The sequence below is a fragment of the Eucyclogobius newberryi genome, unplaced genomic scaffold, assembly GCF_026437365.1.
Source record: "Eucyclogobius newberryi isolate DKJ021-1_F unplaced genomic scaffold, fEucNew1.0.hap1 SCAF_2, whole genome shotgun sequence".
Taxonomy (NCBI): domain Eukaryota; kingdom Metazoa; phylum Chordata; class Actinopteri; order Gobiiformes; family Gobiidae; genus Eucyclogobius; species Eucyclogobius newberryi.
Window position 1 is genome coordinate 40,518,933 of NW_027315834.1, and position 18,625 is coordinate 40,537,557.

Genomic DNA, 18,625 nt, shown 5'->3' on the forward strand with positions numbered 1-18,625 from the left:
TTAGTCCTGACTCTGGCACCAGCAGGAGGCCGGTACATGTTTAGTCCTGACTCTGGCACCAGCAGGAGGCCGGTCCGTGTTTAGTCCTGACTCTGGCACCAGCAGGAGGCCGGTCCATGTTTAGTCCTGACTCTGGCACCAGCAGGAGGCCGGTCCATGTTTAGTCCTGACTCTGGCACCAGCAGGAGGCCGGTACATGTTTAGTCCTGACTCTGGCACCAGCAGGAGGCCGGTCCATGTTTAGTCCTGACTCTGGCACCAGCAGGAGGCCGGTCCATGTTTAGTCCTGACTCTGGCACCAGCAGGAGGCCGGTCCATGTTTAGTCCTGACTCTGGCACCAGCAGGAGGCCGGTCCATGTTTAGTCCTGACTCTAGCACCAGCAGGAGGCCGGTCCATGTTTAGTCCTGACTCTAGCACCAGCAGGAGGCCGGTCCATGTTTAGTCCTGACTCTGGCACCAGCAGGAGGCCGGTCCCTGAGGTCCTCAGAGTCCGAGATGGTTCATATGGCACTAACATGTCTGAGATGTACTTTGGTGCTGGGCCATGGAGAGACTTGTGCACAAGCAGAGCTGCTTTAAAGTCTATTCTCTGAGCCACAGGAGCCAGTGCAGAGACCTGAGAACAGGACTAATGTGATCATACTTCCTGGTTCTAGTCAGGACCCGAGCAGCAGCGTTCTGGATGTACTGCAGCTGTTTTACAACTCGTTTGGAGAGACCAGTGAGCGGCCGTTACAGTAGTCTAATCTACTGGAGACAAACACATGGATAAGTCTGGTTTCCACACTAAACGTGTGGAGGTGGTCTTAGGTATATTAGCTGTGGATTTGATAGCATTTTTTATGCCAAGAACTTTGGTAAACTCATTACACTTAGATGTGGAAAGTAGTTCTAATGGCAGCTGAGCTGGAGGGTTGTTAAATCTGTTTATTGTGGCAAACACGACATTTATACAACAAATGATATTGTACAAAAGTACAGCTGCATTTATAAAATGAAAAAAATACAAAATGTAAACCCTTCCCATAGAAACAATGTCCATGACCTGCCACAAGTTAGTTCCATTCCTCTTAATCTATGTGATGTACATTGGCATGATGAAGAAAAAGATCTAGTCTTTATCATTTATAATCAATATAATCATATCAATTCTATTTGTCCTTAAACTCCTGTTTTATACCAATGAGAAAATCACCAAATCTCTGACATTTCCACATTTTTACACTTCATACTTCTACAAACTCCTCCATGGGTGAAAGCCCGAGCAAGCTTACATTTGGTGAAAATCATCTTGAGTGGGGCTTCAACAGTTATTAAATGTTTAATTCTAACATTTAGAATAAATTTGATAAGAATTTCAAAAACAGTGCCTTTTTGTATGGGGAGTAAAAAATGTACTTTTCCTAAACTTTAGCCTGACCAAACTCACATTTTAGTCTCAGTGCGGCGGAGCTGGCAGTTTCACTTACCAAAGCAGAACTACACCATGTCCAATGTGTTGTTTGTTTGTTTGTGACAAAGCTCAACTACACCTCAAAGCCCATAATAAATACAATGGTCTCTATAGTAACGAGAGCCTGCGAAGTTCGTTTGATGCCGCTTGTAGCTTTCATTTTTAGTCGTTTTGTGTTTGGGCATCACTATGGAAACCGTTTTTGTTTGTACAGTAAAATGTGCTTTAAAAAGTGTATTTGGTCGACTGAAGACGTCATTGCAAATGTGTAAATGGGATCTCTTTGTAACCCTGGAGTTAAACGCTCCTTTCGGTGTGCAGCCCTCGGGGGACATCACAGATGTCCCAGCAGCCATCATCACTGGAGGTGCAAGTTTTATGGGCTCACACAAAGTTATAAACACCTCAGTGGAAGTATTTTGACAAACAAATGGGGCATACTGCATTTGTGATGGAGCATCAGACACAATGGGGACAGAAGTGTCGCCAAAACAGAAAAGGTTGGTTTTGGGCTCAGGGGAAGCAGCCTGTTCAAGTAGCAGGCAGATGGAAGTATGTTTTTAATTGGCTATATCGTTTTTGTGCGTGTTCATGGTTAAAAACTCTTCTCTATATCAATAGTTTTCCCTGATGGATAGATACAAATATCCACTGCAGCATGTGGCCCTTTTATCATTATTCTCTTTTATTCTGAGAAAAAGGGAAAATATCTGGATCAGATTTATGGACTCTAAAGAGCTCGGGAAACTGATAACTTTGTAATTGTATTTTAAACGTTTTCTCGATTTAGAACGTTTAAAAAAAGAAACAAATGTATGATATATACACAATTTTTAAATGATTTAAGAGTTTGCATGAGAACACAACAGGAATAACATGATGGATAATAAGGAAAATATTCATATTGGTATAAAATGCATTATTTTAACATTAAAAGCAAGTAGAAACAGTAAATAAGTAAAAGTTGCGCAGTACAGACTGTTTGTATTGAGCACAACATTAAAATTGTACTTTTGATGTAGTTGAAAAGAAGAATATAAGTGATTGAAAACATAAGACGGCCCCTGTGTGTCATGAACAAAGACTGAGACAGTTGTTTGTGTTGATATCTTTATATTTAAAGTCATGATGTATACACAATGCGTCTACACTATTACAATGTCACACGTTGATAATATACTTGTTGTTGAATCATAAAGCTACGTTTTGGCATAAACCAAACAGCAGTCTGAGTGAGAAGCATGGTTCAAACTATCATAAAAACATAAAAGGTGGATTAAATGGTAGCGCGCAGCAGGTAGGTACAAGTATGCCACATTAGTAATAGTTACACGTTTAAAAACAACAAAAGTCAGTAATAGTTTTTTACCACTCAGTGCTTTGAGGAGCTGTTCTTATTTTAACCTCCTTTAACTTTTCTTTGATTCAAATCAGTCAGCGCCTTCTTCAAGATGCAGTAAACAGTAACAATATAAGTGGGATGTGATGATTTCTGAAATAAATAGGAATGTTGTTAACCACATAGTTTAACAGTGGCTTTGCTGTGTTTAACTTGAAAAACTGGCATTTTAAACTTCAATGTTTAATTTTAGTTCCTGCAGGTTTTTTAATTCCAAGGATTTACAATGTAGTGGACACTGTGTACTACTGTTTTATCACCATGTTATAAGGCCTACCTTAATAGTTTTATATTTTAGGAAGAGGCAACTGAATTATTAATGTTCCTTCTGTACTAAAGCTGTATCAGGGGCATGATTTAAGACACTGCAGAGGACTGTTCTGCTGAAGTGGCAAACGTGGAAACAAAAAGTACTTAACCACTTGTGACTTGAGCCTCTAAACAGTGCATTCTGCCATAAACCTTCACCAGAAGATCTCGCCACAACAATGTTTAGCAGTGGTGAATCTCAAGCCGTTACCGAGTCATATTTAGTTTGCTTTCTGATTTATCCAATGACATTTGCTGCAAAGTGCCAAATAAAACCTTGACATACAATGACATATATGACATATGTTTAGGGCATTATTTTAGTGTGCGCAGAGCTCAACGGACCGACATCCAAACATGCATTTTTTTGGAAGTTGTTAAACTTTAAACTTGTGCTGAAATGCAAACAAAATAAACCTCAACAGCATCATTTGCACTTTTTAAAACTTTTTTTTTTAAAACTGTAAATGACATGTAGATGTCTTGTATTTATCTCATCATGACACGTTCCTATTTTAAGCCTCTGACTGTACATCACTGCCGGGAGCAGGCCTTACCTCATTCCTGCATGCTCTCATACATGTTCTTAGTGCTTTATAGTTCTTGGACTTGCGCACATTGTTGTATACACAATAGTTAATCCAATCATTCTGATTCTCACAGACACACAACACTCTCATTTTCTGTTAGCACACTCAGATACAAACATAAAAAACTCTTGCTCAAAGTAAATTAGAAAAGCTCTGTTTGACTAGGCAACTATCATCACTCGTACCTATAAAATTAACAAAACATAGTTTGTGCCAGTAGTTTTAGAGGATTACGCAGCGCATTGTGAGACAGAGTACAAGTTTAAATGTCTTTCCTCAGATTTCAGCAGTACTCAGACAAACCAGAGGAGCAGCTGTCCTCTTGACACATCTCTGTGACACTGAAGTAATATCGCACTTCATACCGTGTTTTCCAGCCCCTCCTCATCAGCGCAGCCCGCTGCAGTCCTTTGGGTTGGGGAAAGAAATGGCTAGGACTTATTAGATCGAGAGAAATGGGTTACAAGAACATTTGAAAGATTTCCGAATGATCCGTTTCGACAGTCTTGGGGTTCAATGTCAGTGTTAAAATAATGGCCCGGGGCTGTACAATGTCGGGCTCCACAGGTTTCGGCTTGAACACTTCTCCAGATGAAGTGGAGTGGTTTAAGTCGGGGGCTGGCATATTAGGAAGTCTCCTTCCCCTGCGTCCCAGTGACCGTCTTGATGGAGGTTAGAGTTCGGTTGAACCAGGTTTTCTTGGCCGCTTGCACCTCGTTCAGGGCGAGCCCCAGTGTGTGCTCCAGATCCTGTGAAAGCAGACCATGTTAGGCCTCAGTGCCGTGTGTAGAATCTGTGCAGAGCTTGTAATCATCACCTGGATTTTACACTCAGCCTCCACCAGCTGCAGTTTGGTCTGAGCCAGCTCCAGCTCCATCTCCCTCAGCTGGTTCTTCAATGCCTCCTTCTCCTCATCAGTCTCTTCTGAGCCTCCAGGGGGCGCCGAGCTCATGGCGGCCCTCACGCGACCCTCTTTGTTGAACAGACTGCTGCACTTCTCACAGCCATCTACTTTGGACTAACAAGGCAAAACGATACCTTCATGTATTCATTGAATCATTGCTTTTCTCCCATTGTAAAGATAGAATAAAAGTAGCTCCATATTTTCTAACTGAATGTGACGTCAGTCCTTCAACGTAGGTTTTCCACTTTAGTATTACCCCAGTGTCGACATCATTCACTACAGTTATATGCAGTTAGATTTATGCCTTACTTTTTTACACCCTTGTCCCGGTCTACAGGCAGGTCAAAGAAATGAACAGGGGGCAAACGGGGTATAAGAGACGTTCAAGGCCGTCTAGTCATTTAGCATTAGTGATAGAACTTTGTAGCTAAATAAAAATGGCATAGAAAAACCTACACTTTTTGCAACCATCTGGTCCAAACACATGTGTAATATTGTCCTGACTGTTTACCTGATGCCTCTTCTATTCTGCTCTCGTCTTTATTACATGCAGCAGGAACAGGACAGACACATATACGTTTTTGTGAAATTAGACTAGGCCATTTATCCGGGGTCTTTTTGCAAAGACAGTCATTGTGTAGTTGCCATTCTGCATCACAGCTTATTTGGAGTTTGGAAAGACTTACCCGGATCTTCTCCAGCTCTCCGCGGGTGGCTGTCTGTTGTTTCTCCAGTCGTTCACTCAGCTGGGAGCAGATCTATAGAAATAAGAGGCGTATATTTGAAGAAAATCTGAAGGCCACTTGCCAATGCTCACAAAATAAATGCTTTGGAAGTCAAACTGATGATGTTGTAATAATCATTCTTATTACACAGAACTAAATAACTATTCTAAAAACAATTTACTTTCATTTTGTTTTTTGGTCCGTAGGCTTTATTGGCAGGACAGATCAGTGTGAAATGGGGTTAAGAGAGGGAAGGACATTCAGAAAATTCTCTCTTTCCACGTTTTCAGAGATGGATTCTGCTTCCTTCCACATGGCACTATTTCAGTATTTATGTCTCTGTAAACAGGTTCGCTCAGACAATGCATCCTTGTCTCCAGCAGACACACTCTGGGGGACTTGGTCACATGGTAACCAGCCCTGGATGAAGTACACTTTCCTCCAAACGCCAGGGGACAGACCCATAGAGTATGTGTCAAAATGACACATTTCCAATGTAGATCATTTCTGTTAATATCCATTTCATGGAGCATTGATGGGTGTAATAATACCTATTCAGACTTTAGAATTTAACACATTTATCCCAGTCTTCTCTGATAAAAACCTCACATTATTTGCAAGAATTGAGGCCCAAATGTGCAATGAGATCCCTCATCTCACATGGTTTTAAGACTTTACTTCTACCGTTTTTGATCCATGGGCACATCTACCATTTTGAAGTTTTGCTGGCGGCTGCAGAAATGTCTTCACCAGATCACTTTCATCAGACAACTTTTTGTTCTCTTTAAACAATCGCCCATTTGAACAAAAGTGTCTCTCTAAATTGGCATTTTACTTTTATAAGAAATTGGGATGATCTCCTCAAATAAACTCCTGATCCTCCAAATAACCTGCCATAACCATTGAGCCCAATATATAAGCAGTTTACACATCTCACTTCGAGGATAACATTGTATTTTCTTTTTGTTCTTCTCAGTGAAACAGTAACTTATTTCATCTCCCCTTTTATTTATTAATTCAACATCACTGATGCTATTGGAGTGACCAGATGACATGACAAATCTGAAAAGTCGTTTTTATGAGTTCGCTTTAGTTAACACTATATTTCAGGCTGTTTGCAGAGCCGAGTAGTGCCGCTCATTTGTGCTGCTGTATCTTTCCTGTTCATTCTAAACACACTGTGGATGCTTAAAGACACTCACAGGCTGCACTCAGATCAATGTGACATGAGTCATCCTAGCGGGTACATTGGGTCGTCCCACCTCTCGACAGACAGCTCCAGCTGCTCTCGCTCTTTCTCTTCCCTGTGGCAAACACTGTATCTCTTCAACGTGGAAATGTGATATCTTTGTGTGAGATCCACAAATCTCTTTGATCTTTATTTTCTGTCTCTGGTCTTCTTCATTTGTGCTTCACTGCCACTGTTCCACCATCCTCTTCTTGTTTGTCCATCATGAGCTGCAGCTTTCATCTTACACTTACTCCTTTCTTACCCTCATTTCACCTCTACCACCCTGTAAATCTACAGAACTAACTGTGACAATAATACATTAAGAAAACTGAAATTAGACACTAAAGTAATATATAATCTGTGAAGTAGAAACACTAAAGTGAAAGTTGTCTCCTTCCACATTGTTACCGTAATAAGGCATTTGAACAATTTTCTTCTGCCTTTACAAGTAGTTGTTCTTTCATTGTATTTGAAAGCATTACATTTACTTTTAAGTCAAGTATACACAGTCAAGTTGAGGCCAATTTTGTCATCTTGATAATTAATAATAAAAAAGGTAGCGTTCCAATCACACAATTAGCTCAACTTGTCCCTCCTGCCGTTACCACTTGTGTTCATTTTCAAATGTTGGTCTATCACGTCTTTTGTGCGTCTGTCTGTCAAAGTTTTTTTTTTTTTTTTAAACAAACCCCCTATTAACATACTCAGCCCGGCTCTCAGTGACATAGTCTCCAATCTTCACATGAGCTGTCAGTTCCGATCCGTGCCATTTTAGACTCAGGTGGAGATAAGACCCGTTCTAAATGAGTCTCATTGCTATTTCTGTCTGACTGCACTGAACTGTGGCATAATGTTACTGCAAAGCCTCTAATAGTGCGTGATCAGGGCAGCTTTAGGGTCTAGAGTGAAATTACAAAACTGAAATTACAAACTCACAAAACTGACTTCTTTCCAAAAACAAAAAGCCATTTCTCCCACGCGTTTGAGTGTTCTCTGCACATCTTTTCAATATTTACCAGCTTTAAAAAGGCAGCAGAACACTATCATTATAATTGCAATTGCTGTATTTATGATATCATCAAACTGACAAGATTGTGTGTTGGTCCTGGAAATGTTATGACCCAAACAACAATCAAGTATTGCATCTAAATTTCAGTTTATTTCAGCTTATAAACGTTATCTTTATTATGTGAATTATCATTGCATTCAAAGTTTGTCTCTTGACACTACAAACTATTGATTACTTTCACGATTCTTAATAACATTGTCAGATATTTCAGACCTTGAAATCCCTCAGGAGATGTTATCCTGCATGAATCCTACACATGTATTGATTATGTCCATTTTTATAGCTGAAACCATCTGTTACCAGTCAAGGACATTTGCCCATGTGACCTGGGGACAGTGATTAAAATAAACATCCATAAGCAAATGCATCACTGTAAAGGCAATTAGTTGGGAATTTGTATGATCAAAACTTAATGTTGTCACAGTGAATGTGTGTTATGTTGTGAGCAGTGAAAAGCATGTGTCCAGTTAAAGTAGAAGCAACCACATTAGAAGTAAATAGTGGTAAGTGCATGATAAACGTGATTCCTGATGTTCTTACCTGTTTATATTCCCCAATGATGGAGCCATTCTTCTTGATTTCGGATTCTGATTTGTCCAGCTCTCGTCGGCACATCTCCTTGAGCTGTGAACACACAGTTTAGGTTTAGTGCAGAGGGCACAGAGCAAGGACACAGACCCCCCAGAGACCACATGACATCCTGCTGATGTAAAGAAGACAGAAAAGGCTATTGGCAAAATCGAAGCGTACACACATCACCCATCTTTAAGACACAGACATTTGGAGGTCAGTGAGAAGCACCCATGGGACCAAGAGCAGCAGATCAGACCTCTGCCCTGAGGGGCCCCACCTGATCTGAACGACACAAGGTGACCTCCACAGTCTTGGGTGATCAGGTGATGATTACTGTATATGTATGTGTTAATTATATTCATTTACAGTGAGCATTGTAATGTGAAATGGTTGAAATGGACGCTGTGGCTTTTTGAGCTCTGACCTGTGCCGACTCTTCCTCTAGACGCCTCTTCTCGTCCTCAGACTCGACCAGCTTCTGTTTGGTCAGCAGTAATTCTTTATTCAGAGCATCAGCCTTCTCCTCAGCCTGGGGAGCACAACACCGCACACTATAACCTCCCGGGCACAAGGGCACAGAGGAAGTGACACCAGCTGCACTTTCTCCTCACATCGCTCTTTTTTATCAAGGACACGATACTCTGTACAGTCCAACCCAGGATTTAACCATGACTGGGTGCAGTGGCGGCTTTTACGAGGTGAAAATGTGTACGCCAACACTTACGTTGTCGAGGTCTTTGCGCAGGGCGATCTTGCTGCTCACTAGCTCATGTGCCAGGTCGTCATTTTCCTGCTCCAGGCGCATGTTGGCCTCCTGAAGTCGCCGGTTCTCACGCTGGACAGAGCCGGGACAAACGAGAATGTCACAAACAGAGAAGGGAAGTTAATCATTAGAGTTTGAAGAAAAAGAAACGGTGTGGATAGAGAGCATAGACAGTCACAGGGGAAGACTACAATTACACAGTAAAGGATGTCTGTAATGTTTAACTGACTTGTACATAATTAACAGTGCCAGCTCTGCATCAGAACTCATTCTACAGACGGCAAAATAATTAGATGCTGCATTAAGCGTTTCAGCCAGAAAACAGAAAACTAAATATGAAATACCTGTAATTGGGTTATAACCTTGTTTTTACCAATTGATGACATTAAAATGCAGGTGTTTTTCAGTGTTACAGTTGAGGATTCAGAATGTGACGTCTACCTCGTATCTCTCGATGGGTGCCTCCTGCTGCTCCTGCTGCTCTCGTATTGTGTGATACTCCTTCTCAAATTTCTTTAGCTTTTTCTGGCTGATCTGTGAATGCAAACATTATTAGAAGTTAGCCAATTAGCAATTGCCGAATCAAGTCCCTGTTGTTTACTTTCATTTACCACTTTCAACACATATAACACACCTTAGAATTAGTAGTCAGGTGTGTGCAGTATATTCAATCATTCCTACATCAGCAGATCCTGAATACTATTTTCCAGTGTCTCCAGGGAAAGTAAATGTCACCAGGATTCATCACTCAATGACATTGGGGACAGGTTTAGGCTCTGGTTAGTGGCTCAATGTGCTCCAGAAATTGTGAAAACTGGGACAAAGCGTCTTTTTGCTTCGTTAACAGTTCAGCAAATAATGAAAAAAGATGATAAAAAATGCCAAATATAGTAGATGGCCATGTTAAAAATGATAGGTGACCCAATCAAATGACTTTCCAGGCAGCCGATAATTGTTTCTATAATAAGATGTGTATTTTCAAGCACACAAAGTGGAGTTTGAAATCAGTTCAGGACATGTGTGAAGGAGAGGAACCTCATTTTTATTCTGCGCCAACATTTTGTCAAGGTCCAATAACTCCCCCTAGTGGACATCTATGTACTTACAACTGTCAATGTGTAAAAGTAAAGAGATTCTCTCACCTTCATGCTACAAGCCAGCTCCATCAGTTTCTTAGCGTTTTCTTCAGAGCGGTACCTCTTTGGAACAGGAACTCGAAAGAACTTAAGTGCCCCTTCAAAGTCTGCTTGAATCAGGTCATCTTTTGAGGTCTACAAAGATGAACATGTCCTTAGAAAATGAACAATGCAATACGGTACAGAGTAGTAGTGGACTTACCTTGAGAAGTGCCAAAGCAACGTTGAAGATGACACTGATGCCCTAAAAAAATATAGTTTATGAGCACATTTGTGTACAATGTAAGCCATTTAGGACAAGCGGTCATAAAGTGAGACCAGTAGCCTGGATTTGGGCAGACTTACTGCACTCATCCCAAAAGCACCCCGCTGCTGTTACTACTCATGTTTGAAGGTGAAACTTCTCTTACTGTCAATTGGCAGTAGTTTCACCCTGAAGTTGGCAGGGTTTAAATAAAATGATCACAAACATGCCAGGTGCCTTCTGTCATGCTGCAGTCCTCGAAATCAGTACATGTTACTATTCATTTAAACTATACCTTTTAATTATTTTAACTCCCTCAAAAAATGTTAGGTTAAGAAGTGGGACCAATAATTGCATACTACACTACTTTGATTAAAATGAATTTACTTATTGAAATTTAAATTACTTTACCTATATTAACTTCATTTGGTACATAAAGCATAAATCCAAAACATTCAAAGTATAACTGAAAAACATTTCTGGTTTACCGAAGTGTCTGAAGATTAAATCAATAGGGATGGACAAAATCTCATGCCAAAAGGTCTTCAAATATGCTCTAAAACTGATTTATCTGATCTAAAAAAGATTGTGCACACATGAGGAAAATCATCTTGAGGTTTTTTTTTTTTTAAATTGCGTTTACATTTAGCTAAAGAAATAAAAAAGGTTACGCTGCAGTTCAGTTCCATCTCTTGAGACGCTTTAGTTCCAAAAAGCAGTGTAGTACAATGACAAAATTGCGAGGCCAAAATTGTGACCTCAACCATACAATTTGTCTTATCATTTTATTCTGCTATGAATTATCAAACTATTTAAAACTCTTATTTTTTACCTAAATGTATCTTTTCTGCTCAAACGACTTGGTGAGTTTACCTCGCACAGCAGCAGGTCAATGATATGGAAGACCATGTAGAGAGGGAACTTGGCTGTGAAGAGCGTGAGGAACCACTGGGAGGCGTACATGTGCGCTTCCAGACCCACGTTCAAGAAGTGGGCGTACAGATCTGGGATGTACTCCTGTTCAACATAGACGGGAGTCAACAGAAATGCTAACGCCAATAGTAATCATTAGAAACACATGAGAATCAGTCCTATGCACTTTAAATCATGACTAATAAAAAAATTCTATATATTAATAAATCACGCACCTGCATGAGTCTTTCAAGTTGGAAGAACTTGCAATGCAGATCCTCAAAGTTCTGCTTGAAAAGGTCCCTGAGGCCATAGTCAAACATAATCTTGACCAGTACACTGAAGGCCTGCTCCTCTGGCATCTGAAGAAGCAAGAGCATCAGTAACTTCTTATTACCTTTTATTACCTCATACTTCCACAAGATGGTACCATTCATTAAAATAGTTGATTCAATATGGACTGGAAAAACAAAACAAAAAAGCCTCAGAATCTCTAGGCATCCTCCTGGGTATTATAATGAACTAATAATCAAATGTGCCACTCAAAATCCATAACAACCATTACTTGTTTTTTATTTACATCATTACGACACAGAAATATTGTTAATTCCTTTAGCAATTCAAAACTTGTACATAAAGTAATTACTGGCAGATACATATTTTTGTCATTTATGCATCTCTCCAACTTAGGGTTTAATAAGGCAATTAAAGGTGGTATGGACTATTTTTTTCAGCACATTTTTTATCATATTTCCTCGTGGCGTGGATAAATCATTTGTCCTGCCACGTATCCATCATAAAACGCACCTACCGCTCACCTGCAGCCGCGTCAGGCTCGTCCCCACGTTTCCGCGTGCCTAAGCGCATGGATCTATCATAATATAGTTCCCTCAGTGTACGGGGCAATGAAGACGGAGAACGACAGTTCGAGCTGACGCAGAAGTGGACAGAAATCTACGGGAGACGAGCGATGCGATGCGCTAATAAACAAACGCACGTGTGTTGTATCAGTCCGCACAGGGGAGTGCGCATGCGCACTTCCGCCTGCGTTCTCAAATCGCCGAAAAATCGTCCATACCGCCTTTAATCTACTATTCTGTAACAAGTCGGCACAAGTTTAAGAAAGGACCTTTTTTCATACCGTTTGAATAGAATCAAATTAGGGTTAAAATGGCTATTATAGCTGTTGCTAATCACTAGCGTTTGGATAGCGTAACGCTTTTAGACTGATGTAGACGTATAGGCTTCAGGAATTATACCATTCCCACAGAACGTCAGAAAGATAGAGATAAAAACAAAACAATTCCCTTTTCATGTAGATGGAAAGGCATCCTGGAAACTCACGTGCAGGAGCAGCACAGCAGCCAAGAAGGATTGTCCCTGGCAGTATCCAATCTCCTCGTCATATACAGAGTACGCCTGGAGAAAATGCAGAGTTTTTCCATTTCAAAAAACGGCTACACAACCATAGTGGCCAATTGAGCTATTAACACAATTAAGGCTTATTAATAGAGAGTGTGAGGATCAATTTGACTCGGAGAAAAAGGAGGGGAGGACACTGAATAATTCAAACCCACCTGAGGAGTTTCCTGCCCGCGCACAGATGAACGTGCTCACCTGAGCTGTGCATAATGTATGTGTTGGGAATGGACATCGTGCACAAGCCCGTGTCAGAGCTACTACACCAAACATCTCTTTTTCTATCTCTTCTCAGAGTTTGATGGCAGCGTGCGTGTGTCGGTGCATGTTTTCAGTGAGAGCGCAGTGCAGCAAAATAAATCCCATCGAACTGTGTGAAGTTTATTCAATTGCAGATTTGTTTTGCATTATTCGACAGGCACGCTGCTATGAACCCAATGAACCCGCGACAGTCATTGCTGGTTTTCTGTTTGCACACGATATTTCTACTGTTGCTTATACTATAGCAGTCGTGAATTATGTTAAAAAGAATGTGATTAAATGAAATAATGCGTGTGCATTGCCACCTTGCAGATCTTGTAGAGTGAATCTTGTCCATCTCCACCAGTGTCTTTGAAGTAGTCATGAGCTGGAAATGTCCTGTTTATGTCTCTGGTGATCGCACTGTCCTGTGGAGATTCCTGTGAACAAGACAATTATAAAAAATTAACAAGGGAGTGAATTGTGTTATGACTTAAAAAACACCGCTTCCATGAAATCCCCACAGCAGTCAATTGAATTCAGCATCTTGTGGTTCAGCACAAGCTTTATCACAAAGAGCACATGACTAACTGGCAGCGTCCTCTCCCAAGGAACACACCATCTATTACAGGGCTTTCGGCGAGTTTGCCTCCGTACTTCTGACATCCTAAAAGGTCCCGTTTTAGATCCTGCTACGATTGAAATCTGGTGGTGCACTGTCGATGCCTGTGTGCTTGCAGAGAGAAACATTGCATACTGTCGTCACATCAAAACTGTATGTAATACAACAGAAACTTGAATATTCAGCAAAATACAAAATGTATCAATGAATGAATATTAATATAAAATGCATTGCGAATACAAAATTATACAAACAATTCAAGCAGGGTCGAATAGTCTTTTCAAGAGTGAACGATGCAACTCAAGATCAGAGAATGATGTCGCTGTAGCCTCCAACAGAACACACAGCTCAACTGACCCTTTTTTTCATACACTGCAGTGTTGACAACAGTGTTGACTGTTTTTCTTTTGTACCTAGTACTGGCAACAACCGGACTATTCAAAGTCCAAGTAACCTGACCTTTACATAATAAGATTTATATTTTTGAAGCACATCCCATTATGCCGCCACTTTTAGGAAATAAGGCTTTTGCTGAACAGCCACATCAAATCAACATCAGCAGCTTTTTATCATCTAAAAACATTGCCAAAATCAAAAATAGTGTCCAAACCAGATTTGGAGAGTCTTATCCATGTGTTTGTCTCCAGTAAATTAGACTACTGTAACGGCCTGCTCACTGGCCTCTCCAAACGAGTTGTAAAACAGCTGCAGTACATCCAGAACGCTGCTGCTCGGGTCCTGACTAGAACCAGGAAGTATGATCACATTAGTCCTGTTCTCAGGTCTCTGCACTGGCTCCTGTGGCTCAGAGAATAGACTTTAAAGCAGCTCTGCTTGTGTACAAGTCTCTCCATGGCCTAGCACCAAAGTACATGTTAGTGCCATATGAACCATCTCGGACTCTGAGGACCTCAGGGACCGGCCTCCTGCTGGTGCCAGAGTCAGGACTAAACATGGACCGGCCTCCTGCTGGTGCCCAGAGTCAGGACTAAAACATGGACCGGCCTCCTGCTGGTGCCAGAGTCAGGACTAAAACATGGACCGGCCTCCTGCTGGTGCCAGAGTCAGGACTAAACATGGACCGGCCTCCTGCTGGTGCCAGAGTCAGGACTAAACATGGACCGGCCTCCTGCTGGTGCCAGAGTCAGGACTAAACATGGGGAATCTGCGTTTCAGTTTTATGCAGCTAAAATCTGGAACAGTCTTCCTGAAGATGTGAGACAGGCTTCTACTCTGACAATGTTCCATCCAAGCTAAAAACAGTTTTGTTTAGCTGCGCATTTGACTGAGGGATTTTTCTTTGCACTCTTCTCTTTAATGCCTTAAATTGTTTTGTGATTTCATTAGTTTAGACAATCAGTTCTCTACAAATAAACTTGTCTTGCCTGAACCGTCTTCTGTCAAACAAATACTGGTAATGTTGTCACTGCTGTGTCAAACTTTAATAAATCTAATTTAAATGATCTGTGAAGCTGTGAATACAAGCTTTGTTTAATTCAGGCCAGCATGAGGTTCCCCTTGCAACTTTTCCCAAGGCCTAAAGTCTACTTCCACAGCGGAAGTGAGTAAAACAAAACATAATGAGTATAAGAAGAGATGCAGGAAGAAAGGAATTTTGGAACAAAGTGAGCTAATGGCACTCAGAGACCAGTGGCAGCAAGATTATTTTTAAATCCTGACAAACACCTATTGAAATTCTCTCACCACACCCTGGAGCCCAAAGTAACAGGCCGTTTTCCATGGGAAAACAATCACATTTTGAATAGAATTTAATTGATTTAAAACATTTTTGCTTATCAGGTTACGTAATTATGGCCAGTGTAAATGCAGTACAATGTAATAAACAGCTCAGTGGTTGAGTAGCCAGGACCCTCACCTCACAGTCGAAAGGTCACAGGTTCTCAGCACATGTTTGCCAAAACATGCACCAGAATCAGATATGGTTCTGACCAAGACTAAATCAAGATCTGAAGATGGGGCGCCCACTGCTTCTGCCAGGTTCTTCAGCAGCACTGAAGGATGGGTCAAACGCAGAGGACAAATTTCTCCATGAGGACAGTAAAGTCAGCCTAATCTAGACAGTCAGTGTGTAGCTGGATTAAACAGTTGAAAGAATACGGATAGCACTATTAATATCGTCACAACTATCACATTATTTTACTGGAGTAAAAGCAACATGGATTCCATTGTTCCATTATGTGCTATAAATGTTAGTCTATTCTAATCTACTTTCAAGGCAATCAAAGTGCCATTCACCCTTTCAAGGCAAGGCAAGGCAAGGCAAGTTTATTTGTAGAGCACATTTCATACACAAGGCAATTCAAAGTGCTTCACACAGCAGGAAAAATGCATTCAAATCACAAAGAAATTACAGAAATACAATAAAATTAACTAAATTAAAAATTATCAATCCAACTGATTTTCTAAACTAATAAAATCACAAACAAAAGAGAAGAGTGCAACGATAAAAATTAACTACAATAAAATTAACTAAATTAAAAATTATCAATCCAACTGATTTTCTAAACTAATAAAATCACAAACAAAAGAGAAGAGTGCAAAGAAAAAATCCTTTCAGTCATATGCGCAGCTAAACAAAACTGTTTTTAGCTTAGATTTGAACATAGTCAGAGTAGAAGCCTGTCTCACATCTTCAGGAAGACTGTTCCAGATTTTAGCTGCATAAAACTGAAACGCAGATTCCCCATGTTTTGTCCTGACTCTGGGCACCAGCAGGAGGCCGGTCCCTGAGGTCCTCAGAGTCCGAGATGGTTCATATGGCACTAACATATCCAAGATGTACTTTGGTGCTAGGCCATGGAGAGACTTGTACACAAGCAGAGCTGCTTTAAAGTCTATTCTCTGAGCCACAGGGAGCCAGTGCAGAGACCTGAGAACAGGACTAATGTGATCATACTTCCTGGTTCTAGTCAGGACCCGAGCAGCAGCGTTCTGGATGTACTGCAGCTGTTTTACAACTCGTTTCACATACACAATCACACACCAGGGGGTGAGGCAGGATAAGTGTCTTGAGGAAAGTTGAATTTTATGCTAAGATTTGTTTGTTCATTTTCTTTGATGCAACTGCTGTTGTGATACTGGACTCTACAAAATGTAATTCAATTCACAGTTAAAATGTAAATAAACATTCAGAGTTGCACCATGTACATGTGCACCCACAAACCAGTGGGTAGGTAGTTCAGATCTTGCCTGGGCACAAGACAAGTTGGTTTCCCGTCACAGCATTTACTGTGACTAGAGTAAAAACAATTGTCTTTGACAAAAGGGCCTTCCTCTGGCAAAAGAACGCCTGGCATTAAAACATGCCAAATCACCATAACTTGTTTGCAATTGTAATTCCTGAGAAAGGGCAACTAGGTGAATGAAACAGCCTTGACGTAATTACTATTGTCTGTAGCCGAGTCGACACGGGGCTAGAGCCTATGAGAAAGATCCATGTTACACAAGCACCACTTATTCATCTGAAGAGCAGTACAAAGACCCTCCACATAATGACCCATTAGCTTCTTTTTCCTCACTATTGGTAAAAGTCATTGAATGAGAGGCCTAGAAAAACATTGTCTTGGTAGTGTGATGGACAGAAACTAGAAGGGAAAGTAAAAACTCTTTACAGCCCTGCTTGGCAGAAAGTAAGGTATCTGGGCTGGGCTATATTTGGCCAAAATACAATTTTGTTTCACTTTTATTAAATCAACCATTATTATTATTGACTATTATCAATTGTAAAATTGTAATGAACACAAACAAGGTACTACCTTGTTAAATCAATGCTCCAAACCACATGCTTTTACTGACTGTTGGACTAATGGCTGTAGACTACTTGATAAAAAAGACACTTATCAGAAGATGTGAAGTTATAGAATGGTGAATCAATATATGTTGTATTAACATTTGCACCGCTCTGTGTGAAAAATGAATTAATTTGTACAGTTTTTTGGATGTGTGGTAAAGGTACTAGTCCTGGCTGCGAGTATGGACACAGTGTTCTCGCTGAGGGGTTTCAGCATTGCGGGTACTTTTTGCAAGCGCCACATGGTTTGTCCTTCAACCTCAGCCCAGCGAGAACACTGGGACAAGAAAACCGCAGAGCAGGTCATCTGTGGGCGGGCTGAGAATATCCTGCTGAGATTCCAAAAATTACACAGGATAATTTCTATCAAACCTCCATTCAAACTCCCTTGTGATATAGAAATAGCTAGTTAGATTGGCCTTTATTGTCCGCATAGAGAAATTTGTATTTGACCCATCCTTCAACCAGTGCCACCCGTCTGTGCTGCAGCGCTCAGGGACCCATCTCCATCTTTGTGCTACGGGCTTAATGGGGTGAACAGGAGTCCAGAGGAAACTCACTCAGACTTGGGGAGATACATACAACCTCTGCACAGAAATCTGTTTAAATGTACTTTCAAAATAGGATGTCTATATTAAAATCCTAACTTTCTTACTTACAGCCAAAGCCTAGAAAAGCATGACATTGTTCCAATACATTTAGTTAAGATGTATCTTCTCAGAAGAGTTACACGACATGTACATCACCAACATGGCATGACAGGATAAAATATCTAATTGGTCACAGAGAATCACGGTGCATTTTTTATATAATTGGCATACGAGACCATGAATCATTCTGTCTATGACGAAAGCAAACACAGCAAATGGTCCTAGAAATTCAGAGCAGCATTTTGTATGGTGACCAGTCTTCTCTTAATTTGATAAGGCTGCCCTTCAAAGCATCAGGTCATGAGTCGCTTCTAAGTGTAGGTCTGCGGTGTCTTATTAATGTAAAGAGCACAAGAGGAGCTGTTGACGCTCCGGTCAGGCTCCACCAAGCAAAGAGGTCCTTAGCTTCAGTCAAGTTGGTTAGCTTTGTAGAGTAAATCTACAAAACTGTTATTTAACTATGTGATAATGGATGGCTTCATTAGGCGGATTGAAAACCTTAAATTGTTATTCCTTAAAAAAAAAAGTATGCTTACTTTAGTAATCCGGTGTGAAAATGTTAAATTAGTTAAA

At 40.7% G+C, this 18,625-nt stretch overlaps 1 protein-coding gene across 2 annotated transcripts in view; it reads right to left on the bottom strand.

The window, feature by feature from the left end:
• Positions 1-2,548: 2,548 nt before the first annotated feature.
• Positions 2,549-18,625, bottom strand: part of rabgap1 (RAB GTPase activating protein 1) — a 34,513-nt gene continuing 18,436 nt past the window's right edge. For both annotated transcript variants that reach the window (XM_072455331.1, XM_072455330.1), the window contains 13 exons: positions 13,296-13,409; positions 12,655-12,729; positions 11,547-11,672; positions 11,272-11,415; positions 10,357-10,398; positions 10,161-10,289; positions 9,460-9,552; positions 8,980-9,090; positions 8,680-8,784; positions 8,223-8,306; positions 5,344-5,415; positions 4,571-4,771; positions 2,549-4,502 (listed from right to left, as the gene is read on the bottom strand). In XM_072455331.1, the coding sequence (XP_072311432.1) occupies positions 4,380-4,502; positions 4,571-4,771; positions 5,344-5,415; positions 8,223-8,306; positions 8,680-8,784; positions 8,980-9,090; positions 9,460-9,552; positions 10,161-10,289; positions 10,357-10,398; positions 11,272-11,415; positions 11,547-11,672; positions 12,655-12,729; positions 13,296-13,409 (1,419 nt within the window). In that variant the 3' untranslated portion in view covers positions 2,549-4,379. The remainder of the gene's footprint in view (positions 4,503-4,570; positions 4,772-5,343; positions 5,416-8,222; positions 8,307-8,679; positions 8,785-8,979; positions 9,091-9,459; positions 9,553-10,160; positions 10,290-10,356; positions 10,399-11,271; positions 11,416-11,546; positions 11,673-12,654; positions 12,730-13,295; positions 13,410-18,625) is intronic.